Below are 22,002 nucleotides of genomic sequence, written 5' to 3' on the forward strand. Positions count from 1 at the left end.
AAGTTTACACTGGGTTTGCACTGTGATTTTGACAATTTTTTTACATGAAGGTTACAATGTTGTATTTGTTTGAGACTTTAATACTTTGCAATTATATATATATATATATATATATATATATATATATATATATATATATATATATATATATATATATATAAAAAGAAGGAAAACTTTGTTTCAGCTTTTTTTTATTATTATTTTTTTTTCTTTCTGAAATGTACCTATCAGGTTACTAAGAAAAATACTTGATACTTTACTTGACTTTACTTGAGAAATACTTGAGTCCTGGATAATTATCTTTTTGTCCAAATATTGTAAAAGCTTTGTACATAAGTTGATATTGGTTTTATAATAAATCAGTTTCATCATAAAACTGGAATTGTTGTTATTTCTCCTGATTGAAGTGAAATAAGTTACTTATACTCCAAAAGTTTAAGGTAACAGTTTTCATGGCCATATCTAAGAAGAATGAAGTCAAAATAAAAAAATTTTGAATAGCATAAATTATGTAATTTGACCACTTAATATGACCAAAACTTTGAAATTAAAATTAAGTTGTTTCAACTTAATTAAGCTCTTAGAGGTTAAGGTTAAGTCGAAACATGTTGGTTGTACTAAACAAATTGGGTTAGTCAAACTATAAAAGGTTCATGATCTCTACTTAATAACGACTGAGTTGAAATTACTTTAAAATATGCTTGCAAATTGTTACCTTCATTTTTTTTTACGTTGAGCCAGTTTATTATTTTTTTAGAGTGTGTATAAATTGATATATTTACTGTAGCCCACTTTATAAACCATTTCTTATTTTAATTCAGTCACATTGTGTATTTCTCTCTTAGTTATGTTCTTGGAGGAGGAGCTTTGTGTACGGAACTACTAACGAAACAGGTTAGAATTTGAGTGACACAGGCCATGTCTCTAATTGTGTACATGTTTTCTAATCAGCATCTCTCTCTCTCTCTCTCTCTCTCTCTCTCTCTCTCTCTCTCTCTCTCTCTCTCTCTCTCTCTCTCTCTCACTCACACACACACACACACACACACACACACACACACACACACACACACACACACACACACACACGCACGCACCTTCAGGGCTGGAGCAGTGCCTATTCCATAGAGTCTGTCATTATGCAAATCAATGCCACCCTGGTCAAAGGGAAAGCTAGAGTACAGTTCGGAGTTAATAAGGTTTGTTCAATGACTTCTGGATTTTTTCTGTTTATACATGAATATTTCTTTGCCCACTGTAACATGCAACCTTTTTTGCTTTTTTATCACAGAACCAGTATAATCTTGCCAGAGCACAACAATCATATAAGTCTTTGGTCCAGATTCATGAAAAGAATGGTAGGAATTCTCTCACACTCACTCATTCACTCACTCATTTCCTACCGCTTATCTGAACTTCTCGGGTCACTTGGAGCCTGTGCCTATCTCAGGCGTCATCGGGCATCGAGGCAGGATACACCCTGATCGGAGTGCCAACCCATCACAGGGCACACACACTCTCATTCACTCACATGCTCACACACTACGGACAATTTTCCAGAGATGCCAATCAACCTACCATGCATGACTTTGGACCCCTAAGGCACGGGGAGAACATGGAAACTCCACACACACAAGGTGAAATGTAAATGTATAACGAGAGCTTTTTTTTTTAAATACTGACCACAGCTTGTGTTCTTTTTGGCACCATCTCCTGGTGGAATCATTCTTTTGGAATTCTGTTTTCCTATTTAAACTTAGACAAAAATTTATCAAGAGTAAATCCTCCTAGGGCTTTTGAGCCACATGCATTAAATTCGGTACAACTTATGTTGTAGAACCTGGTCTGAAGTTTGTTGCTATTACTTTTCTAAGCGACTCGAGTACCGGTACTTCTGGTACCGGGTCTCAGAGTGGCCTTTTTTTCCCATAGACTCCCATTATAAATATTGGAGGTTTATAACTCGGCAAGCTTTTGAACTATCTACACCAAACTCAGCCAGCTCCTTTAGGGTGATACTCTGAACAAAGGTTTAAATTGGTGTACTGACTGGCCTTTCAGTTGTGCCGCAGCCCCGCCCCCAAAATATGCAAAATCAAAAAACCTTTTACACCATTGGCATGTGACATATCAAAACACTCAGTACAATGAGGGGAACTGCCTCACATGTATTCTGCTCACGTCACGTGATGTCACGTGAAAATCAAAAATTAGCACAACATGGACAAGTGACGTATCAAAACAATCAGCCCAATGAGGGGAACATCCTCAGGAGTATTTGGATGATGTCACATGCTTGTCTCCACTTACCTCCAAATGTTTTGGCAACCTAGCTTTCTGTCCACTTGCCTCCAAAAGCAACACTAACCCTTATGTCCACATGCCTCCAAAAAGCACCATCCGTTGCGAATACTTGCATCATCAAAGCCAACATCCAAGTTTGTCACGACGAACTTTACAAATCTAGTTCAGGTTGTTCTTTTCCATTGCAAGAGAACTTTGATCATGTACAGTAAACTTTGTTTAAACTTGCATCAAGTTTATGAATAAAGTATTTTACAGTATTAATTGGTTTGCATTATTAGTTTGTGTATGTATTGTGTTATTATGCCCCAATAGATTTGCTGATTAGATAACTGGATAAATTTATATGTGTTCCTGCTTAATGTGGCCTGTATAAACAGCAAATATTTGTGTGCACAGGAAACAAATGATGATTTACTATGAAATATGACACGGATCACTAATTAATATGCTATATTAATGTATATGTATTTTCTGTAACCATTGCTTCAAGTTTCTGTGGTCTGGGTTAAAGGTTTGTGTTATCTCTCTGCTCCTGCATTAAATCCACAGGTTGCACAAAGGAAGTACATTTGGTGAGTGAAGGTAATATACAGAACTCCATGCAGATGAACCACCCTAGCGTTGCATCTAAACCTGATTAAGTATTTTATATTTATTCAATTAAGTACCAGACTGCAAGATGCATCGATTGCATCGACTGTTTTGATTCAGTTACTGTCTATAAAACAATTACAATAAAGAACACAGATCTAAAATTAATTCAGCAGGCCATAATGGAGTGTTAATCAAGCCGCTCCCAGGCTTTTGTAAGCCATATGTGTGACACTGCTCTAACTCTGAACTAGATGGCAGGAGCAGATTTAGCAAAGTAGTGTTGATCATGAGAAAAAGAAGACCCTCCTTCCTATTAAGATGCTAACATAACTCACAATTACTTGCATTGCATTTTACACAATTTCAAAACTATAAGCCACTGAAGGGTTTGTCATGTTGCATCATTATTACATAACCGCCTGTTCTGAGCTAATGTTTAGTTTACAAGATGATTAATGAATAGTGCTAGAAACAAGATTGGCAAATCTAAGCCCAAATTTACTTTACTTGATATAAACCAATTCTTTCTCCAGTACACCTTGAGCTGACAAAAGTATCCTTCAAATGAGACTATTATTTTTTGGCATCTTAAAATAATATATTCATAGTTTGAAGAAAACTAGATGTTTGGAGAAATACGTGCTTCGGATGAATGTAGATAAGAAATCTTAGAAATATGTAAATAGTTACCATTTACATTAAACGTTTTAGTTGTAAATCATATCAGCAGTACATGATAGTTTCACCCTTTCAAGCACGTGAACATGATCTTTGAACATAATGTACTTTTTCCGAGGTCTTATTGCTGCTGATAAGCTCCCGGGCGGCACAATCATTCACAGGGGCTTTTCACCTACATACCAGATAGATTTGCTTTTACTTAGGTGAGTATCTGTAACTCTCTTAATAGTTGTTTCGTTTTTTTGTATTTTTCAGTTTATGGTGCTTCTAGCAGCTAATGAGGATTTCACTAGATATAAACATTTTAACCGAATCTTGTTTGCTAGACAAAACTGTAAGTGGGTGACTAATTACTGTGTTTAGGAATTAATCTGTGTTAATTTAAGCGAATGATTTATTATAAAAACAGCACAGATATATAATTACATTAGTAAAACACGACTATTAGAGGAGTGATTGAACTCCACAAAACCTCCGACAATGTGCTGTCTATCTGTAAGGTAGGTGATCAGACGCGTTGTTCTCTTTGTCATGTTCCTCAAACCGTTCCTGAAGAATTTTTGCAGTGTGTCAGAATGCATGATCGTGCTAAAGGAGGCGCCTGAGATGAGGGAATACCAATGCAGGGGTGTATTTACTTTGCAATAGTGATTATGTAGCTTATTACATCGACTTCATACGTTGTTTTTCATTACATCAAAGAATATAATGTGAAAGACAACATAATGTAAAAGACTACTGTTTGTTTTTGTTTCTTTAATCATGCATCATGCCAGCATGATCATTTTCAACAACTTCTACAGTAGACTTGGTTAAGATTGGTGCAGATGAGCTAGCCATTGCTTTCCACACACATCACCCCAGAAGCCCTTGTCAGAATGATGCAGAATTCTCCAACTACAACCTACCAGTCAATTACTTCCATTCTTATACCTGTAGATGGCGCCATGCAGGCCATTATAATCACAAACAATTATAGTCCTGCACCCTTATTCATAAATTGTCCCAAATTATATACAAACTATTTCATGGGGAAAAAAAGTGATTTCAAGGTTTAAATAAGGCTTTGTGATGCCACCTACAGGCACAAGTTTATTCAAGCTCATTCTAATTTATTGAGATGCACCTGTATCTACACAGAATTCAGTAGCTACTCATATTATAGTTGTCCGGTTTTTAATGCAGTCCCTGCTGCTGAGCACTCAGCTCTGTTCATTCTGCCATGTCAGAAGATGCACCACCTTTAACTGTCACCTGCATCAGCCAAATACACCTTGGACATACAATGAATTCCAAACAATTTCATTATAAAACTGCACAAAATGTAACTAATTTAACAACTTAAAGGTTAATGATGCATTTTAAAAAGATTTACCAGATACTGACTTTGTTTATGGGGGCACGGTGGCTTAGTGGTTTGCACGTTCACCTCACATCTCCAGGGTTGTGGGTTCGAATCCCGCTTCCGCCTTGTGTGTGTGAAGTTTGCATGTTCTCCCCGTGCCACGGGGGTTTCCTCCGGGTACTCCGGTTTCCTCCCCCGGTCCAAAGACATGCATGGTAGGTTGATTGGAACCTCCGGAAAATTGTCTGTACTGTGAGTGAATGAGTGTTTGTGTATGAGTGTGTGTGTGTGTCCTGTGATGGGTTGGCACTCCGTCCAGGGTGTATCCTGCCTTGATGCCCGATGACGCCTGAGATAGGCACAGGCACACGGTAGAAAATGAATGAATGACTTTGTTTATTATTAGTGTTTCGTACACTTTATATTATATTTTTTTGGTAAACTATATTCATTGTTTTTAAAATATTCGTTACATAGCATTTCTTTCAATTAAGCATATTGTTCTTTTCTTCTGTAGGTTGTGAAGGAAGATGCATTACTCAACGCTTCTCACAGTTTTGTTCCTGCTGTCTGTTTCATGTGGGGTCTATTCTGGTAAGATTTTGGTATTTCCAGTTGATGGAAGCCACTGGATTAATATGAAAGTTCTCATTATGGAATTATATTCAAAAGGACACAACATTACAGTGATTCGAAGTTCAGACAGTATGTACATTAAAGAAGAGTCACCCTACTACAAATTCATCACTGTTGATGTGGGAACATTTGATGATGACTTTTTTGCAACTTTTGTTGCTGCTTCACTACAAGTGCGACAACAACAAAGATCCTCTTGGGGCAAAATTATGTTTGGAATGGAGGTCTTGAAAAAGTTTTCTGAGATTCATGAGAAAATTTGCAACATGACTGCCATGATCTTTGAAAATGAGACTCTAATGAAATCTTTGCAGCAAGCTAAATTTGATATGGTTTTAGCAGACCCTGCTATGGGAGGTGGTGTGCTATTAGCACACAAACTTGGTCTCCCTCTTGTGTTCAATGTTCGGTGGACTATTCTTGTTGAGGGCCATTTTGCCATTGCTCCCTCTCCTCTGTCTTATGTACCTGTTCCTGGAGCAGAGCTAACAGACAAAATGACTTTTATACAGAGAGTCATAAATGTGTTCAGTTACTTCATCACTTACTATCAACACGGTAAACATTTTGGCCAACCTTACAAGGCTTTCTGTCAGAAATACTTTGGACCTGATGTAGACTATTTTTCCATTCTTCAGAATGCAGATATTTGGCTCATGAGAAATGACTTTATTTTTGAATTTCCACGACCCACAATGCCAAATGTGATCTATATGGGTGGCTTCCAGTGCAAGCCCTCCAAACCACTTCCTGATGATATAGAAAAGTTTGTCCAGAGTTCAGGGAAACATGGGGTCATCATAATGTCTTTGGGATCTCTTTTTGGAGAACTTGGAGGTGACATTGCAGATGAGATAGCAGCTGCCTTTGCACAACTGCCTCAGAAAGTCATTTGGAGACACACTGGACCTCGACCTTCTACTCTTGGCAATAACACGTTGCTAGTGGACTGGATGCCACAGAATGACCTCCTCGGACACACAAAGACTAAGGTCTTTGTAGCTCATGGAGGAACCAATGGTATTCAGGAGGCTATCTATCATGGCGTTCCCATTTTAGGTCTACCTATAGCATTCGATCAACCCGATAACCTGTCAAGGATGAGAAAAAAGGGAGCAGCTCAAGTACTGGATATTTCTGCATTGGACAGCTCTGTATTTTTAGAGGCATTAAAGGAGGTGCTGTATAATCCATCTTACAAAGAGAATATGCAGAGGTTGTCTCGACTGCATCATGACCAGCCCATAAAGCCTCTTGATCTTGCCGTCTTCTGGATTGAATATGTCATAAGGAATGGAGGTGCTCCTCACTTACGCACACAGTCTTTTAGGATGTCCTGGATTACCTATCACTCTGTGGATGTTATACTCACATTGCTGGGAGCTCTGTTGATCAGTGGCTGGCTAACATTTTTGTTGCTAAGATGTCTTTGTTTTAAATTAATCCGTAATAATAAAATTAAGCATGAATGATATATTTGCTTATTTGTAAACAGGAGGTAAAGGGTGTAATTGTGTACAGATGTATTGCTTAAAACCAGCATGAACCATGTACTAAGGTTTCACCTCTCTATCTCGATTATTAAACAAATTTGTAAATACTGGTGTTCATTCATTCATTCATTCATTTTCTACCACTTATCCGAGCCTGTGCCTATCTCAGGCGTCATCAAGTATCGAGGCAGGATACACCCTGGACGGAGTGCCACCCTGGACCGGGGGAGGAAAGCGGAGTACCCAGAAGAAACCCCTGAGGCACGAGGAGAACATGCAAACTCCACACAAACAAGGCGGAGGCGGGAATCGAACCCCCAACCTTGGAGGTGTGAGGCGAACGTGCTAAACACTAAGCCACCGTGACCCCCCTACTGGTGTTCTCATGTGTCAAATATTGTTAACATCTAATGTTAAAATAAGTAAAAATCATAACCACTTGAGGCAATTTCATGACACATCCAATAAATCCCAACAATATGAGCTCAACCAAATTGTGTCTACATTTGAAGCAAAGTTGCAACTTGCAATCCCTATTCTATAACCAGTAATAACCACCAAAATGTAACCTCAACTTAGCAATATAGTTTTCTCAATTACCAGTTCCCTCCGTTTTAATGCAGGGACATCAAATTGACGAGTACCCATTCTCTACTATTAATACACAAACACAGTACTTTGTTAAATCTATAACATTGAACATATTAATAACTTTTTTGAGAAGGTAATTAGGAACTTAATGTTTTAACAAACGTATGTCTGTTAACTTGCAGGTAAAAAGCCTGTGTGAATGCATGTGTTTAAGAAGAATAAACAGTAGCTCTGAACATAATATCCAAAGATCATGTACCAACACCACAAATGGTGAAACCTCTGATATGCTATAAAGCCATTCAGTTCATTCAGTTGTGTAAGTCATAAATGGTTATGTATTTCTTTAAGATATGTTGTTATCTACACAAAGTTCATCCAAAGTATTTGTTCATACATCTACACTTTTATTATTATTTATTATCATTATTGTGATAGAAATAAAGAAATAAAATGTTCTTTTGACCAAACATTCAAAGATGTGATCTCAACAGTGTTGTAATGTAACGGAGTAAAAATACTTCGTTACTGTACTTAAGTAGAAATTTCACGTATCTGTACTTTACTTCGCTATTTAAATTGATGTCAACTTTCACTTTTACTCCACTACATTTCCTAGATAAAATGTCTACTTTTACTCCGTTATATTTCCACTAAGCGTCTTCGTTACTCGTTACTACAAAATAAAATCAGAAGAAATGTGTGTGACTGTAATAAGGGAGGTTTGGCGAATCACTGCTCCTAGATTGCATTACGCAAGTCCGCACTCTCCACGGAGAAGCACTGGCACGCGCAGCGTGCACGCGCAGTCAGAGCTGGAGCCATCCATTACATGATGCTGACTGGCATCATTACATCATGCATAAAATTTTGGTGACCATTTTTAGTAATGCCATAACTTTTGGCTTACTATGTAGTCATATAATATATAATATAAAACGCTTCTTGTTTTAAATTCTCACTGAGGGCTAAAACCCCTAAAGATGAAATCCTAAAACCGCCCCTGCTCTTATGGCTATCGAAAATCACTGAAATGTAACTTTTTACTTTTACTTCAAATACTTAAGTACATTAAATATCAGAAAATTACTTTTGGTACTAAAGTAAAGTAAATACCAGATACTTTAAGACTTTTACTTGAGGAATATTCTAAAAGGTGACTTTCACTTCTACCAAAGTCTTTTTTTTTCTAGAACGATACTTGTACTTTTACTCAAGTATTGCTTTCTAGTACTTTATACAACACTGGATCTCAAGCTATTTTTTTGCCCACATCAAACAAAGTTCAGATTTGCATGGAAAATAAACAGCATTATTACAAATGATTACTTACAATAATAATAATAAGATATTTCAAATATTTCAAACATGCATTAACATTTAGAGTGATCCACACTTGATTTAAACTTATCAAGGTATCTGTAAGTGACTGTTGGTCAAGATTTCTGATTCAAGTATTCTGTGATTCTGTGTTGATATAAGTATTTTCCCACAGTCAGGAGCAAAAACATCTAATATATATCAATTTATTCGTTTATTAATCTTTATTAACTGATTTGTTCTGGTCAGAGGGTGCAATACACAAATACACTTTGAATAAGGCACTAGTCTGTTAGTCCATAGTCATTCACAACTGGGGCAATTTGACTAAACATCCCTTGGCATTTTCAGAAGGTGGAGCTGTGACACTATCTACTGTATCACTATGGCACTCCACAAAAATGTGTAAAAATGTGTATTCAGTTAACTCTATCATGTTATAAATGTGACACTGCCATGTTTTTAATTTTTTAAGCTAGTGGCCTGTAGCTAACATTCATCTATTTATTTTCTACCGCTTATCCGAACTACCTCGGGTCACGGGGTGAGCCTGTGCCTATCTCAGGTGTCATCGGGCATCGAGGCAGGATACACCCTGGACGGAGTGCCAACCAATCGCAGGGCACACACACACTCTCATTCACTCACATACTCACACACTCCAGACAATTTTCCAGAGATGACAATCAACCTACCATGCATGTCTTTGTTTGGACCAGGGGAGGAAACCGGAGTACCCGGAGGAAACCCTTGAGGCACAGGGAGAACATGCAAACTCCACACACACAAGGCGGAGGTGGGAATCGAACCCCCAACCCTGGAGGTGTGAGGCAAACGTGCTAAACACTAATCACCGTGCCCCCCCCTGTAGCTAACATGAACTGATAAATAAAAAAGTTCATAATCACACAATTGATATTTTGTTCTCATATTTTCACATGCATGTGTACGAAATTATTCAAATGAAATAACTAAATAATAAACTTTTTTGATAGGAGGGATATAGCAGCCAGAGAACTGGCAAAGAACATGAATAAAAAGATAAACAGTGGATAAACATGGAGTATGCAGAAGAAAGACTGGTAGATAGGAGGGAGAGAAGGAGCAGTGCAGGGACAAGCAGGAAACAGGAGCACCAAAGCAGGGAAAAGGAGAGAGTCGTTTAAATGACAGATACTTAAATGGTTTGGGAGACAAACATACAGGTCCAAATCAAATCAGCTGTTTGGTATCTGTAACAAATTTGCATCAGTAAACATATCGGTGCTTTGGCACAAAAAAGATTAAGTATGCAAGCTTGAGGTTATATAGATTTTACTACAGTATGAGTCTAAAAATGGGCAGATGAATTTAGTAAAAGTATCCGTATATATTTATGATGGTTAGACGTGGAGGTTAGACTAGTGTGCCTCTAGCACTGAGAATGTCCCCCAAATTTAGTTTAAGTTACATTTTGTTTTAAACCCCTTATTTCTCCCGTTCACCTGATTGCACCATTTATTTTCCAGGTCATCGTTGAGGGGATCTTTTGAAAAGTAACTTGAGCTCGTACCTTTGAAATTCTGGATTAAACAACATTTTATTTTCATGACAATAATGATAATATTCATAGTTTAGATGTATGAACAAATACATGCTTTGGATGATCCTGAATCCTGAATAAATACATAACCGTTTATCATTTACGCAACATAATGAACTGAATGGATTTAAAGCTATAAAACATATCAGAAGTTTCACCATTTCTACTACTGTCACGGCCGACGCGCCGCACGCACCTCCCGAACACCGGTGAAGAGAAGCGTCTCCGGAATATTGAAGCACTTCCGGACTACAGTTCCCATACTCCGCACCGGTACTAATTACGCCGTCAGCTGTTGCCAATTTCCCACGCCATAAAAGGCGAACTTGACCTCGACCTCATTGCGAAGTCTCGATTAGTCCTGGCAATCATTCTGAGCGTTTCCCGTGTGTTCCTGCTTCGGTTTTGATCCTGCTTCGGTTTTGATCCTGCTTCGGTTTTGATCCTGCTTCGGTTTTGATCCTGCTTCGGTTTTGATCCTGCTTCTGTATTCTGGTTTCTCTGATTGTTTGCTGCCTGTCCCACCGTTTCTGATTTCTTTCTGCTGTCTGATATTGTGGTTGCCGGTCTCGACCCTGCCTGTCTGAATCTGAGTTTGGATCCATTAAATACTGCTGCACAAGGATCCTCAGCCTTATGACTCCTCATTACAACTACAAAGAACATGATCTTTGGACGTACTGTTTATACGTCTTAGGGCCTTTTTACACCTGGTCACTTCATGTGTTGTCTCTGATCCGATAGCTATCTGATTTGTTAAAACTGTTCAATTTACAGTACTTTAGGCCACATAAATGCGTCTCGGCGAATCGGATATCAATCCGATCTTTTTACTCCCACCCAATTTGCAAATATATTTTACTTCATTTCCGGGGTAATTGAAATGGAACACGCTTTGATGTATGCGGTTGCTACAAAAAAACAGCATTTGTTTACTGTTTGCTGCATTTTCGTTAGCGGCAGCAGTGCATTTTAAGACCAAACGAGACGCCTGGGTGAAAGATCGGAGCCAGCGCTGGTGGGAAAACATGTTTGTTCCTGGCGCGATGCACGACTCGCGAGTCACCTGCGTTACGTACTTCCATTTGGGAGGAGTACAGCGCTGACGTATGTGGCTTGAACAACCACATGCATTTACACCTATCCGGTTTCATCTGAAATGCGTCCCAGACCACCTCCTGAAGGGGTTTGAGCGATAGGATTTATATCTGTCTCGAAAACGTTTCGGAGGGTATTTACACCTGGTCTTATTACGATCGGATGGCTATCGGATCACAGAAAACGCATGAAGTAACCAGGTGTAAAAAAAAAACCCTTACGTTCATCCACAAGGGCTTTTCATTTACATATTCAAACAGTGTGGTCGTATTCATTTCCTCAAGGATTTTCACACAATACTGTAATTCTGGGCAACCCATGAGATTTGCTTTTACTCAGGTAAGCACTTGGCAACTCTCCTAAAAGTGATTTATGGAGTAAAAACTTACAAGGAAGTGATTTTTTTATACCACTCCTACTTCCTATATTTTCCAGTTTATGGCACCTCTACAAGTAGAAGTCAACAATTTCTGATGAAAAATTTCTTTTGCTGGACAAAACTATGGCTAACTACGGAAGCGTATTGCATTCACTTGAGGAAATATACTGGGTTTTTTTTCTGAATTAACGAGTTAATTATCTCAGAATTGTGAGAATTTTTCATGAATAAAAAGTTTTTTGCTCTGTTTTTCTGAATTAACGAGTTAATTCTCAGAATTATGATAATAATCTTCATAAATTATTTTGCTCTGAATTAGTTTTCTGAATTAACGAGATCCCTCGAAATCATGCGAGAAGCTCTCACCTGCACGAAGTAACGTCAGACCACAGTTGCTGTTTATAAACGTATGTTAACGATAATGTTACGGCATATTTTTTGCTAACTACGTTAACTTAAGTTACACCATCAATTGCAGTTGATAGGCTAACTTATCTAACGTTAAGCTAATATTTACCATTAGTCAGCAAAAGGAGCCTTAACTTTTAAGGTCGAGGGGAAATTAACGTGTGATTTTTAGAAGGAATATTACGTTAACCACCTTTCTTTCAGTTTGTTGGCTAAGATAAGTAAACCACGCTATTTGCTGTAACTTTAGTGCTTAATTTGTAAATCAAGAGGTCCTCGAACACAGCGAGGCTGCTGTCAGGGGGAGTGAAAAAGTCACGTCAGAAAGCCCCAGTGCATGCAGCACGTTGGACATCGCGACATTACTACATAACAGTAAAGAAACATTCAGAACTTTGCCAGTTTCAAAGCCAGCAGGGATACTAAGTTTTGCACGGACGTTTAGTATAGTGTTCAGCGTGCTACACCAATAATAATGTTGAATATATTCTGACATTGCTTCAGTGTCTCCCAATGTCTCAAACCCAAAGTAAAATAAAACCGGATTAAACTTGAAAGGCGGGACAGGTTTACTTCCATGCAATCCACCTAAAATAGAACTCCTGGCAGGATTTTGAGGGATCTCATTAATTCAGAAAAGCAGAACAATTTTTTTTTTAGGAAAAATTATCTCATAATTCTGAGATAATTAACTCAATAATTCAGAAAAACAGAGCAAATACATAATGTACCAGCTCGGATCGTCTTCCATGCAATGAAGATTTTGGACCTCCACTGAGATGAGGCTGACTCTATGAAAATCCTGAGACATCTACAGATCTACCAGCTCCAGTTGGACTCTATGATACCAAGAGGAGATCTGAACTCCATGTGATCTTTACACCAATTCAACACTTGTTTGACTGTATATTTGTAATCACACCCCCAGTGTCACCCATACAAGGATGGGTTCCCCTTTGAGTCCGGTTCCTCTCAAGGTTTCTTCCTTACCAATTTAAGGGAGTTTTTCCTTGCCACTGCTGCCTGAGTCCCATCAGACTTGTTCTTTGGGGATAAATACATACCTACATACATACACACTGTGAACTATATATATCTTAATTTTTTACTATATTAATTATTTTTTCTCCTTATGTTTAACTTCTGTTTTATGTTTATGTTCTGTAAAGCTGCTTTGAGACAAAGCCCATTGTAAAAAGCGCTATACAAATAAACTTGAATTTAATTGAATTTCAAGAAAAAATTCTCACAATTCTGAGATAATTAACTCGTTAATTCAGAAAAACAGAGATTTTTTTTTCCTCAAGTGAATGCAATATGCTTCCGTAGCTAACCCTGGCTAATTACTATGTTTATTTTATTTAGCTGCATTGGATCAAGAAAAGAAAAGGATTAAAACATTTTAGGTATATTAATATTAGTAAGTTTTGTATGTTGGGGACTGACTGACTCAATGGCAATGTATTTCATCTTACTTTTACATATTAACAATTGCTTTTATTAATCTACCTACTTTCTCTGCCTGTCACATTATATACTCCAGGATCATCTCTGAATGAGATGTGAAGTTTATATATTTACTTATATATAAAATATTGTTCAAAAGTCTCAAAACAAAAGTTCAAAACAAAAGTGAAAAGTAAAACATTCCTTATGATATATACAGTATATATCTCTGTGCAGAAGCATTTAATTCTCCTAACATTTGAAGGCATCTCTGCTTCATAGCATTTCTTTGCATATTTATATTTTCTTTTTAAGAAGCAATGTATAACAATTAAGCATATTGTTCTTTTCTTCTGTAGGTTGTGAAGGAAGATGCATTACTCAACGCTTCTCACAGTTTTGTTCCTGCTGTCTGTTTCATGTGGGGTCTATTCTGGTAAGATTTTGGTATTTCCAGTTGATGGAAGCCACTGGATTAATATGAAAGTTCTCATTATGGAATTATATTCAAAAGGACACAACATTACAGTGATTCGAAGTTCAGACAGTATGTACATTAAAGAAGAGTCACCCTACTACAAATTCATCACTGTTGATGTGGGAACCTTTGATGATGACTTTTTTGCCAATTTTGTGTCTCAGGTACTACAAGCACAGCAACACCAAAGATCCTCTTGGAGCAAAATCATGATTGTATTTGAGGTTATCAAAAAGTTTTCTGAGATTCATGAGAAAATTTGCAACATAACTGCCATGATCTTTGAAAATGAGACTCTAATGAAATCTTTGCAGCAAGCTAAATTTGATATGGTTTTAGCAGACCCTGCTATGGGAGGTGGTGTGCTATTGGCACACAAACTTGGCCTCCCTCTTGTGTTAAATGTTCGATGGACTATTCTTGGAGAGGGCCATTTTGCCATTGCTCCCTCTCCTCTGTCTTATGTACCTGTTCCTGGAGCAGAGCTAACAGACAAAATGACTTTTATACAGAGAGTCATAAATGTGTTCAGTTACTTCATCACTTACTATCAACACGGTAAACATTTTGGCCAACCTTACAAGGCTTTCTGTCAGAAATACTTTGGACCTGATGTGGATTATTTTTCTATTCTTCAGAATGCAGATATTTGGCTCATGCGAAATGACTTTATTTTTGAATTTCCACGACCCACAATGCCAAATGTGATCTATATGGGTGGCTTCCAGTGCAAGCCCTCCAAACCACTTCCTGATGATATAGAAAAGTTTGTCCAGAGTTCAGGGAAACATGGGGTCATCATAATGTCTCTGGGATCTCTTTTTGGAGAACTTGGAGGTGACGTTGCAGATGAGATAGCAGCTGCCTTTGCACAACTGCCTCAGAAAGTCATTTGGAGACACACTGGACCTCGACCTTCTACTCTTGGCAATAACACGTTGCTAGTGGACTGGATGCCACAGAATGACCTCCTCGGACACACAAAGACTAAGGTCTTTGTAGCTCATGGAGGAACCAATGGTATTCAGGAGGCTATCTATCATGGCGTTCCCATTTTAGGTCTACCTATAGCATTCGACCAACCCGATAACCTGTCAAGGATGAGAAAAAAGGGAGCAGCTCGAGTACTGGATATTTCTGCATTGGACAGCTCTGTATTTTTAGAGGCATTAAAGGAGGTGCTGTATAATCCATCTTACAAAGAGAATATGCAGAGGTTGTCTCGACTGCATCATGACCAGCCCATAAAGCCTCTTGATCTTGCCGTCTTCTGGATTGAATATGTCATAAGGAATGGAGGTGCTCCTCACTTACGCACACAGTCTTTTAGGATGTCCTGGATTACCTATCACTCTGTGGATGTTATACTCACATTGCTGGGAGCTCTGTTGATCAGTGGCTGGCTAACATTTTTGTTGCTAAGATGTCTTTGTTTTAAATTAATCCTTAATAATAAAACTAAGCATGAATGATATATTTGCTTATTTGTAGACAGGAGGTAAAGGGTGTAATTGTGTACAGATGTATTGCTTAAAACCAGCATGAACCATGTACTCAGGTTTCACCTCTCTATCTCGATTATTAAACAAATTTGTAAATACTGGTGTTCATTCATTCATTCATTTTACCGCTTATCTGAGCCTAATCTCAGGCGTTATCAAGCATCGAGGCAGGATACACCCTGGACGGAGTGCCAGCCCATCGCAGGGCACACACACACTCTCATTCACTCACGCAATCACACACTACGGACAATTTTCCAGAGATGCCAATCAACCTACCATGCATGTCTTTGGACCGGGGGAGGAAACCGGAGTACCCGGAGGAAACCCCCAATGCACGGGGAGAACATGCAAACTCCACACAAACAAGGCGGAGGCGGGAATCGAACTCCCAACCCAGGAGGTGTGAGGCGAACATGCTAACCACTAAGCCACCGTGACCCCCTACTGGTGTTCTCATGTGTCAAATATTGTTAACATCTAATGTTAAAATAAGTGAAAATCATAACCACTTGAGGCAATTTCATGACACATCCAATAAATCCCAACAATATGAGCCCAACCAAATTGTGTCTACATTTGAAGCAAACTTGCAACTTATTCTATACCCTATTCTATAACCAGTAATAACCACCAAAATGTAACCTCAACTTAGCAATATAGTTTTCTCAATTACCAGTTCCCTCCGTTTTAATGCAGTGACATCAAATTGACGAGTACCCATTCTCTACTATTAATACACAAACACAGTACTTTGTTAAATCTATAACATTGAACATATTAATAACTTTTTTGAGAAGGTAATTAGGAACTTAATGTTTTAACAAACGTATGTCTGTTAACTTGCAGGTAAAAAGCCTGTGTGAATGCATGTGTTTAAGAAGAATAAACAGTAGCTCTGAGCATAATATCCAAAGATCATGTACCAACACCACAAATGGTGAAACCTCTGATATGCTATAAAGCCATTCAGTTCATTCAGTTGTGTAAGTCATAAATGGTTATGTATTTCTTTAAGATATGTTGTTATCTACACAAAGTTCATCCAAAGTATTTGTTCATACATCTACACTTTTATTATTAATTATTATCGTTATTGTGATAGAAATAAAGAAATAAAATGTTCTTTAAATCAAACATTCAAAGATGTGATCTCAAGCTATTTTTTTTTGCCCACATCAAACAAAGTCCAGATTTGCATGGAAAATAAACAGCATTATTACAAATGATTACTTATAATAATAATATTAATAATAATAATAAGAAGAAGAATAAATTGCATTTCAAATATTTCAAACATGCATTAACAATTAGAGTGATCCAGAATTGATTTAAACTTAACAAGGTATCTGTAAATGACTGTTGGTGAAGATTTCTGACTCAAGTATTCTGAGTTGATTTAAGTATTTTCCCACAGTCAGGAGCAAAAACGTCTAATAAATATCAATTTATTCATTTATTAATCTTTAGTACCTGATTTGTTCTGGTCAGAGGGTGCAATACACAAATACACTTTGAATAACGCATTAGTCTGTAAGTCCATAGTCATTCAAATTTGACTAAACATCCTTTGGAAGTTTTACAAGGTGGTACTGTGACACTATCTACTGTATCACTGTGGCATTCAACAAAAATGTGTAAAAATGTGTGTTCAGTTAACTCTATCATGTTATAAACGTGACACTGCAATGTTGCTCTTTTTTTAAGCTTGTGTCCTGTAGCTAACGTTCATTCATTCATTTTCTACCGCTTATCCGAACTTCTCGGGTCACGGGGAGCCTGTGCGTATCTCAGGCGTCATCGGGCATCAAGGCAGGATACATCCTGGACGGAGTGCCAACCCATCACAGGGCACACACACACACACTCATTCACTCACACACACACACTACGGACAAGTTTCCAGAGATGTCAGTCAACCTACCATGCATGTCTTTGGACCGGGGGAAGAAACCCGAGTACCCGGAGGAAACCCCCGAGGCACGAGGAGAACATACAAACTCCACACACACAAGGTGGAGGCGGGAATCGAACCCCCAACCCTGGAGGTGTGAGGCAAAAGTGTTAACATGAACTGAAAAATAAAATTCATAATCACACAATTGATATTTTGTTCTCAAATTTTCACATGCATGTGTATGAAATTATTCAAATGAAATAACTAAATAAGTAACTTTTTTGATAGGAGGGATATAGCAGCCAGAGAACTGGCAAAGAACGTGAATAAAAAGTTAAACAGAACAGAGAGAAGGAGCAGTGCAGGGACAAGCAGGAAACAGGAGCACCAAAGCAGGGAAAAGGAGAGAGTCGTTTAAATGACAGATACTTAAATGGTTTGGGAGACAAACATACAGGTCCAAATCAAATCAGCTGTTTGGTATCTGTAACAAATTTGCATCAGTAAACATATCGGTGCTTTGGCACAAAAAAGATTAAGTATGCAAGCTTGAGGTTATATAGATTTTACTACAGTATGAGTCTAAAAATGGGCAGATGAATTTAGTAAAAGTATCCGTATATATTTATGATGTATGATGGTTAGACGTGGACGTTAGACTAGTGTGCCTCTAGCACTGAGAATGTCCCCCAAATTTAGTTTAAGTTACATTTTGTTTTAAACCCCTTATTTCTCCCGTTCTGGGGAGAGGGAAGTCTGGGCATCCCTGCTTAGACTGCTGCCCCCGCGACCCGTCCCCGGATAAGCGGTAGAAGATGGATGGATGGATGGACCTGATTGCACCATTTATTTTCCAGGTCATCGTTGAGGGGATTGTTTGAAAAGTAACTTGAGCTCGTACCTTTGAAATTCTGGATTAAACAACATTTTATTTTCATGACAATAATGATAATATTAATAGTTTAGATGTATGAACAAATACATGCTCTGGACGAGGTTTGTGTAGATAACAAATCCTGAAGAAATACATAACCGTTTATCATTTACGCAACATAATGAACTGAATGGCTTTAAAGCTATAAAACATATCAGAAGTTTCACCATTTCTACTACAAAGAACATGATCTTTGGACATTCAGAGGTACTGTTTATACTTCTTAGGTTCATTCACACTGGCTTTTCATTTACATATTCAAACGGTGTGGTCGTATTCATTTCCTCAAGGATTTTCATACAATACTGTAATTCTGAGCAACCCATGAGATTTGCTTTTACTCAGGTAAGCACTTGGCAACTCTCCTAAAAGTGATTTCTGGAGTAAAAACTTACAATGAAGTAATTTTTTTTTATATACCACTCCTACTTCCTAGTATTTTCCAGGTTATGGCACATCTACAAGTAGAAGTCAACAATTTCTGATAAAAAATTTATTTTGCTGGACAACACTATGGCTAACCTTGGCTAATTACTATGTTTATTAATTAAGCTGCATTAGATCAAGCAAACAATTCAGGATTAAAACATTTTAGGTAAATTAATATATTAGTAGGTTTTTAAGGACTCCATTGTTTCAGGACTGACTGAATCAATGGCAATGTATTTCATCTTATTTTTACATATTAACAATTGCTTTTATTAATCTACCTACTGTGCTTTCTCTGCCTGTCACGTTACTGTAAATACTTCAGGATCATCTCTGAATGAGAAGATGTGAAGTTTATATATATACTTATATATAAAATATTGTTCAAAAGTCTTCATTGTAATAGAAATTTGCTGTTTCTCTGCAAAAAAAGAAAGAAAGTGAAAAGTAAAACATTCTTAATGATATATACAGTATATATCTCTGTGTAGAAGCATTTAATTCTCCTAATATTTGAAGGCATCTCTGCTTCATAGCATTTCTTTGCATATTTATATTTTCTTTTTAAGAAGCAATGTATAACAATTAAGCATATTGTTCTTTTCTTCTGTAGGTTGTGAAGGAAGATGCATTACTCAACGCTTCTCACAGTTTTGTTCCTGCTGTCTGTTTCATGTGGGGTCTATTCTGGTAAGATTTTGGTATTTCCAGTTGATGGAAGCCACTGGATTAATATGAAAGTTCTCATTATGGAATTATATTCAAAAGGACACAACATTACAGTGATTCGAAGTTCAGACAGTTTGTACATTAAAGAAGAGTCACCCTACTACAAATTCATCACTGTTGATGTGGGAACATTTGATGATGACTTTTTTGCAACTTTTGTTGCTGCTTCACTACAAGTGCGACAACAACAAAGATCCTCTTGGGGCAAAATTATGTTTGGAATGGAGGTCTTGAAAAAGTTTTCTGAGATTCATGAGAAAATTTGCAACATAACTGCCATGATCTTTGAAAATGAGACTCTAATGAAATCTTTGCAGCAAGCTAAATTTGATATGGTTTTAGCAGACCCTGCTATGGGAGGTGGTATGCTATTAGCACACAAACTTGGCCTCCCTCTTGTGTTCAATGTTCGATGGACTATTCTTGGAGAGGGCCATTTTGCCATTGCTCCCTCTCCTCTGTCTTATGTACCTGTTCCTGGAGCAGAGCTAACAGACAAAATGACTTTTATACAGAGAGTCATAAATGTGTTCAGTTACTTCATCACTTACTATCAACAAGCTAAACATTTTGGCCAACCTTACAAGGCTTTCTGTCAGAAATACTTTGGACCTGATGTAGACTATTTTTCCATTCTTCAGAATGCAGATATTTGGCTCATGCGAAATGACTTTATTTTTGAATTTCCACGACCCACAATGCCAAATGTGATCTATATGGGTGGCTTCCAGTGCAAGCCCTCCAAACCACTTCCTGATGATATAGAAAAGTTTGTCCAGAGTTCAGGGAAACATGGGGTCATCATAATGTCTCTGGGATCTCTTTTTGGAGAACTTGCGGGTGACATTGCAGATGAGATAGCAGCTGCCTTTGCACAACTGCCTCAGAAAGTCATTTGGAGACACACTGGACCTCGACCTTCTACTCTTGGCAATAACACGTTGCTAGTGGACTGGATGCCACAGAATGACCTCCTCGGACACACAAAGACTAAGGTCTTTGTAGCTCATGGAGGAACCAATGGTATTCAGGAGGCTATCTATCATGGCGTTCCCATTTTAGGTCTACCTATAGCATTTGACCAACCCGATAACCTGTCAAGGATGAGAAAAAAGGGAGCAGCTCGAGTACTGGATATTTCTGCATTGGACAGCTCTGTATTTTTAGAGGCATTAAAGGAGGTGCTGTATAATCCATCTTACAAAGAGAATATGCAGAGGTTGTCTCGACTGCATCATGACCAGCCCATAAAGCCTCTTGATCTTGCCGTCTTCTGGATTGAATATGTCATAAGGAATGGAGGTGCTCCTCACTTACGCACACAGTCTTTTAGGATGTCCTGGATTACCTATCACTCTGTGGATGTTATACTCACATTGCTGGGAGCTCTGTTGGTCAGTGGCTGGCTAACATTTTTGTTGCTAAGATGTCTTTTTTTTAAATTAATCCTTAAAAAAAAATCAAGTGTGAATTTTGAAAGGTGAAAGATGCACTTATTTATAGATGTAGGAGTTAAATTGAGTCTGAACCATCTAATAAATTTTAGATTTATATCTTGATTATCAAGAAAAATGTATTTGTCTTGATGTATGTATTTATCCACTGATCAGCTGATTATGCTAAACCTAAACTAATGGTAGATTTTTTGCCCTTAGGAAGTTCTCTGTAGTGCAGTAATTCTTACTAAATCCCAAGCAATATATATTATAGCAACAAATGAGTCAAAAATTATTGTATAAGTACAAAGGGCTCCTATACTCTGAAAAAAAAACCCTGACTGAATTTAATTAATGTTTATGTTTTACTTTATGTGATTTATATTAATTACATTATTATTTTTGTTTTTGTACATCCAACATGATTTTGATTGTGTATTTTCAAAGCCTTGAATAAAATCGATTCCACCACATTGTCATTCTACTCGACATGTTATAATCACATTAAGGTAATGTTAATGTGTAAGATAAGGTAATTAATAAAGGTAAGGTTTACTTTACATGATTGCCATCACTCTACATAACTCTACCAAATAGGTTCAGTATAAGCAATGAAACCACATATTGATGAGAAACTTAATAATTTTAGGTTAACTATACATAATTAATTATCTTCATTTGAACTACCACATATTCATTTTTTCAGTGTAGGACTTG

The 22,002-nt window shown here is 37.5% G+C and overlaps 3 protein-coding genes across 4 annotated transcripts; all 3 read left to right on the forward strand.

The window, feature by feature from the left end:
• Window positions 1-3,515: 3,515 nt before the first annotated feature.
• On the forward strand, window positions 3,516-7,163 carry LOC113654019 (UDP-glucuronosyltransferase 2A2-like). Its single transcript, XM_047819864.1, has 2 exons — window positions 3,516-3,785; window positions 5,445-7,163. Exon 2 carries the CDS (start codon window positions 5,458-5,460, stop codon window positions 7,033-7,035), a length of 1,578 nt encoding a protein of 525 aa, XP_047675820.1. The 5' UTR covers window positions 3,516-3,785; window positions 5,445-5,457; the 3' UTR covers window positions 7,036-7,163.
• A 4,616-nt stretch (window positions 7,164-11,779) lies between these two features.
• On the forward strand, window positions 11,780-15,958 carry LOC113654020 (UDP-glucuronosyltransferase 2A2-like). 2 transcript variants are annotated; one of them, XM_047819866.1, is made up of 3 exons: window positions 11,780-11,986; window positions 14,240-14,316; window positions 14,523-15,958. In XM_047819866.1, exon 3 carries the CDS (start codon window positions 14,568-14,570, stop codon window positions 15,828-15,830), a length of 1,263 nt encoding a protein of 420 aa, XP_047675822.1. In that variant the 5' UTR covers window positions 11,780-11,986; window positions 14,240-14,316; window positions 14,523-14,567; the 3' UTR covers window positions 15,831-15,958. The 2 variants fall into 2 exon arrangements, with proteins under 2 accessions (XP_047675822.1, XP_047675821.1); XM_047819865.1 differs by having other exon boundaries at window positions 14,240-15,958.
• Window positions 15,959-18,915: 2,957 nt separating this feature from the next.
• Window positions 18,916-21,333, forward strand: LOC113654065 (UDP-glucuronosyltransferase 2A2-like). The gene is made up of 2 exons (XM_047819770.1): window positions 18,916-19,036; window positions 19,734-21,333. Exon 2 carries the CDS (start codon window positions 19,747-19,749, stop codon window positions 21,331-21,333), a length of 1,587 nt encoding a protein of 528 aa, XP_047675726.1. The 5' UTR covers window positions 18,916-19,036; window positions 19,734-19,746.
• The last annotated feature ends 669 nt before the right edge of the window (window positions 21,334-22,002 follow it).

Source organism: Tachysurus fulvidraco, chromosome 10 (genome assembly GCF_022655615.1).
Source record: "Tachysurus fulvidraco isolate hzauxx_2018 chromosome 10, HZAU_PFXX_2.0, whole genome shotgun sequence".
In the NCBI taxonomy this organism is placed as follows: Eukaryota; Metazoa; Chordata; class Actinopteri; order Siluriformes; family Bagridae; genus Tachysurus; species Tachysurus fulvidraco.

Coding starts and splice junctions, on each gene's coding strand:
- LOC113654019 (XM_047819864.1), top strand. CDS start 5,458: ATGCATTACTCAACGCTTCTCACAGTTTTGTTCCTGCTGTCTGTTTCA.
- LOC113654020 (XM_047819865.1), top strand. CDS start 14,253: ATGCATTACTCAACGCTTCTCACAGTTTTGTTCCTGCTGTCTGTTTCA.
- LOC113654065 (XM_047819770.1), top strand. CDS start 19,747: ATGCATTACTCAACGCTTCTCACAGTTTTGTTCCTGCTGTCTGTTTCA.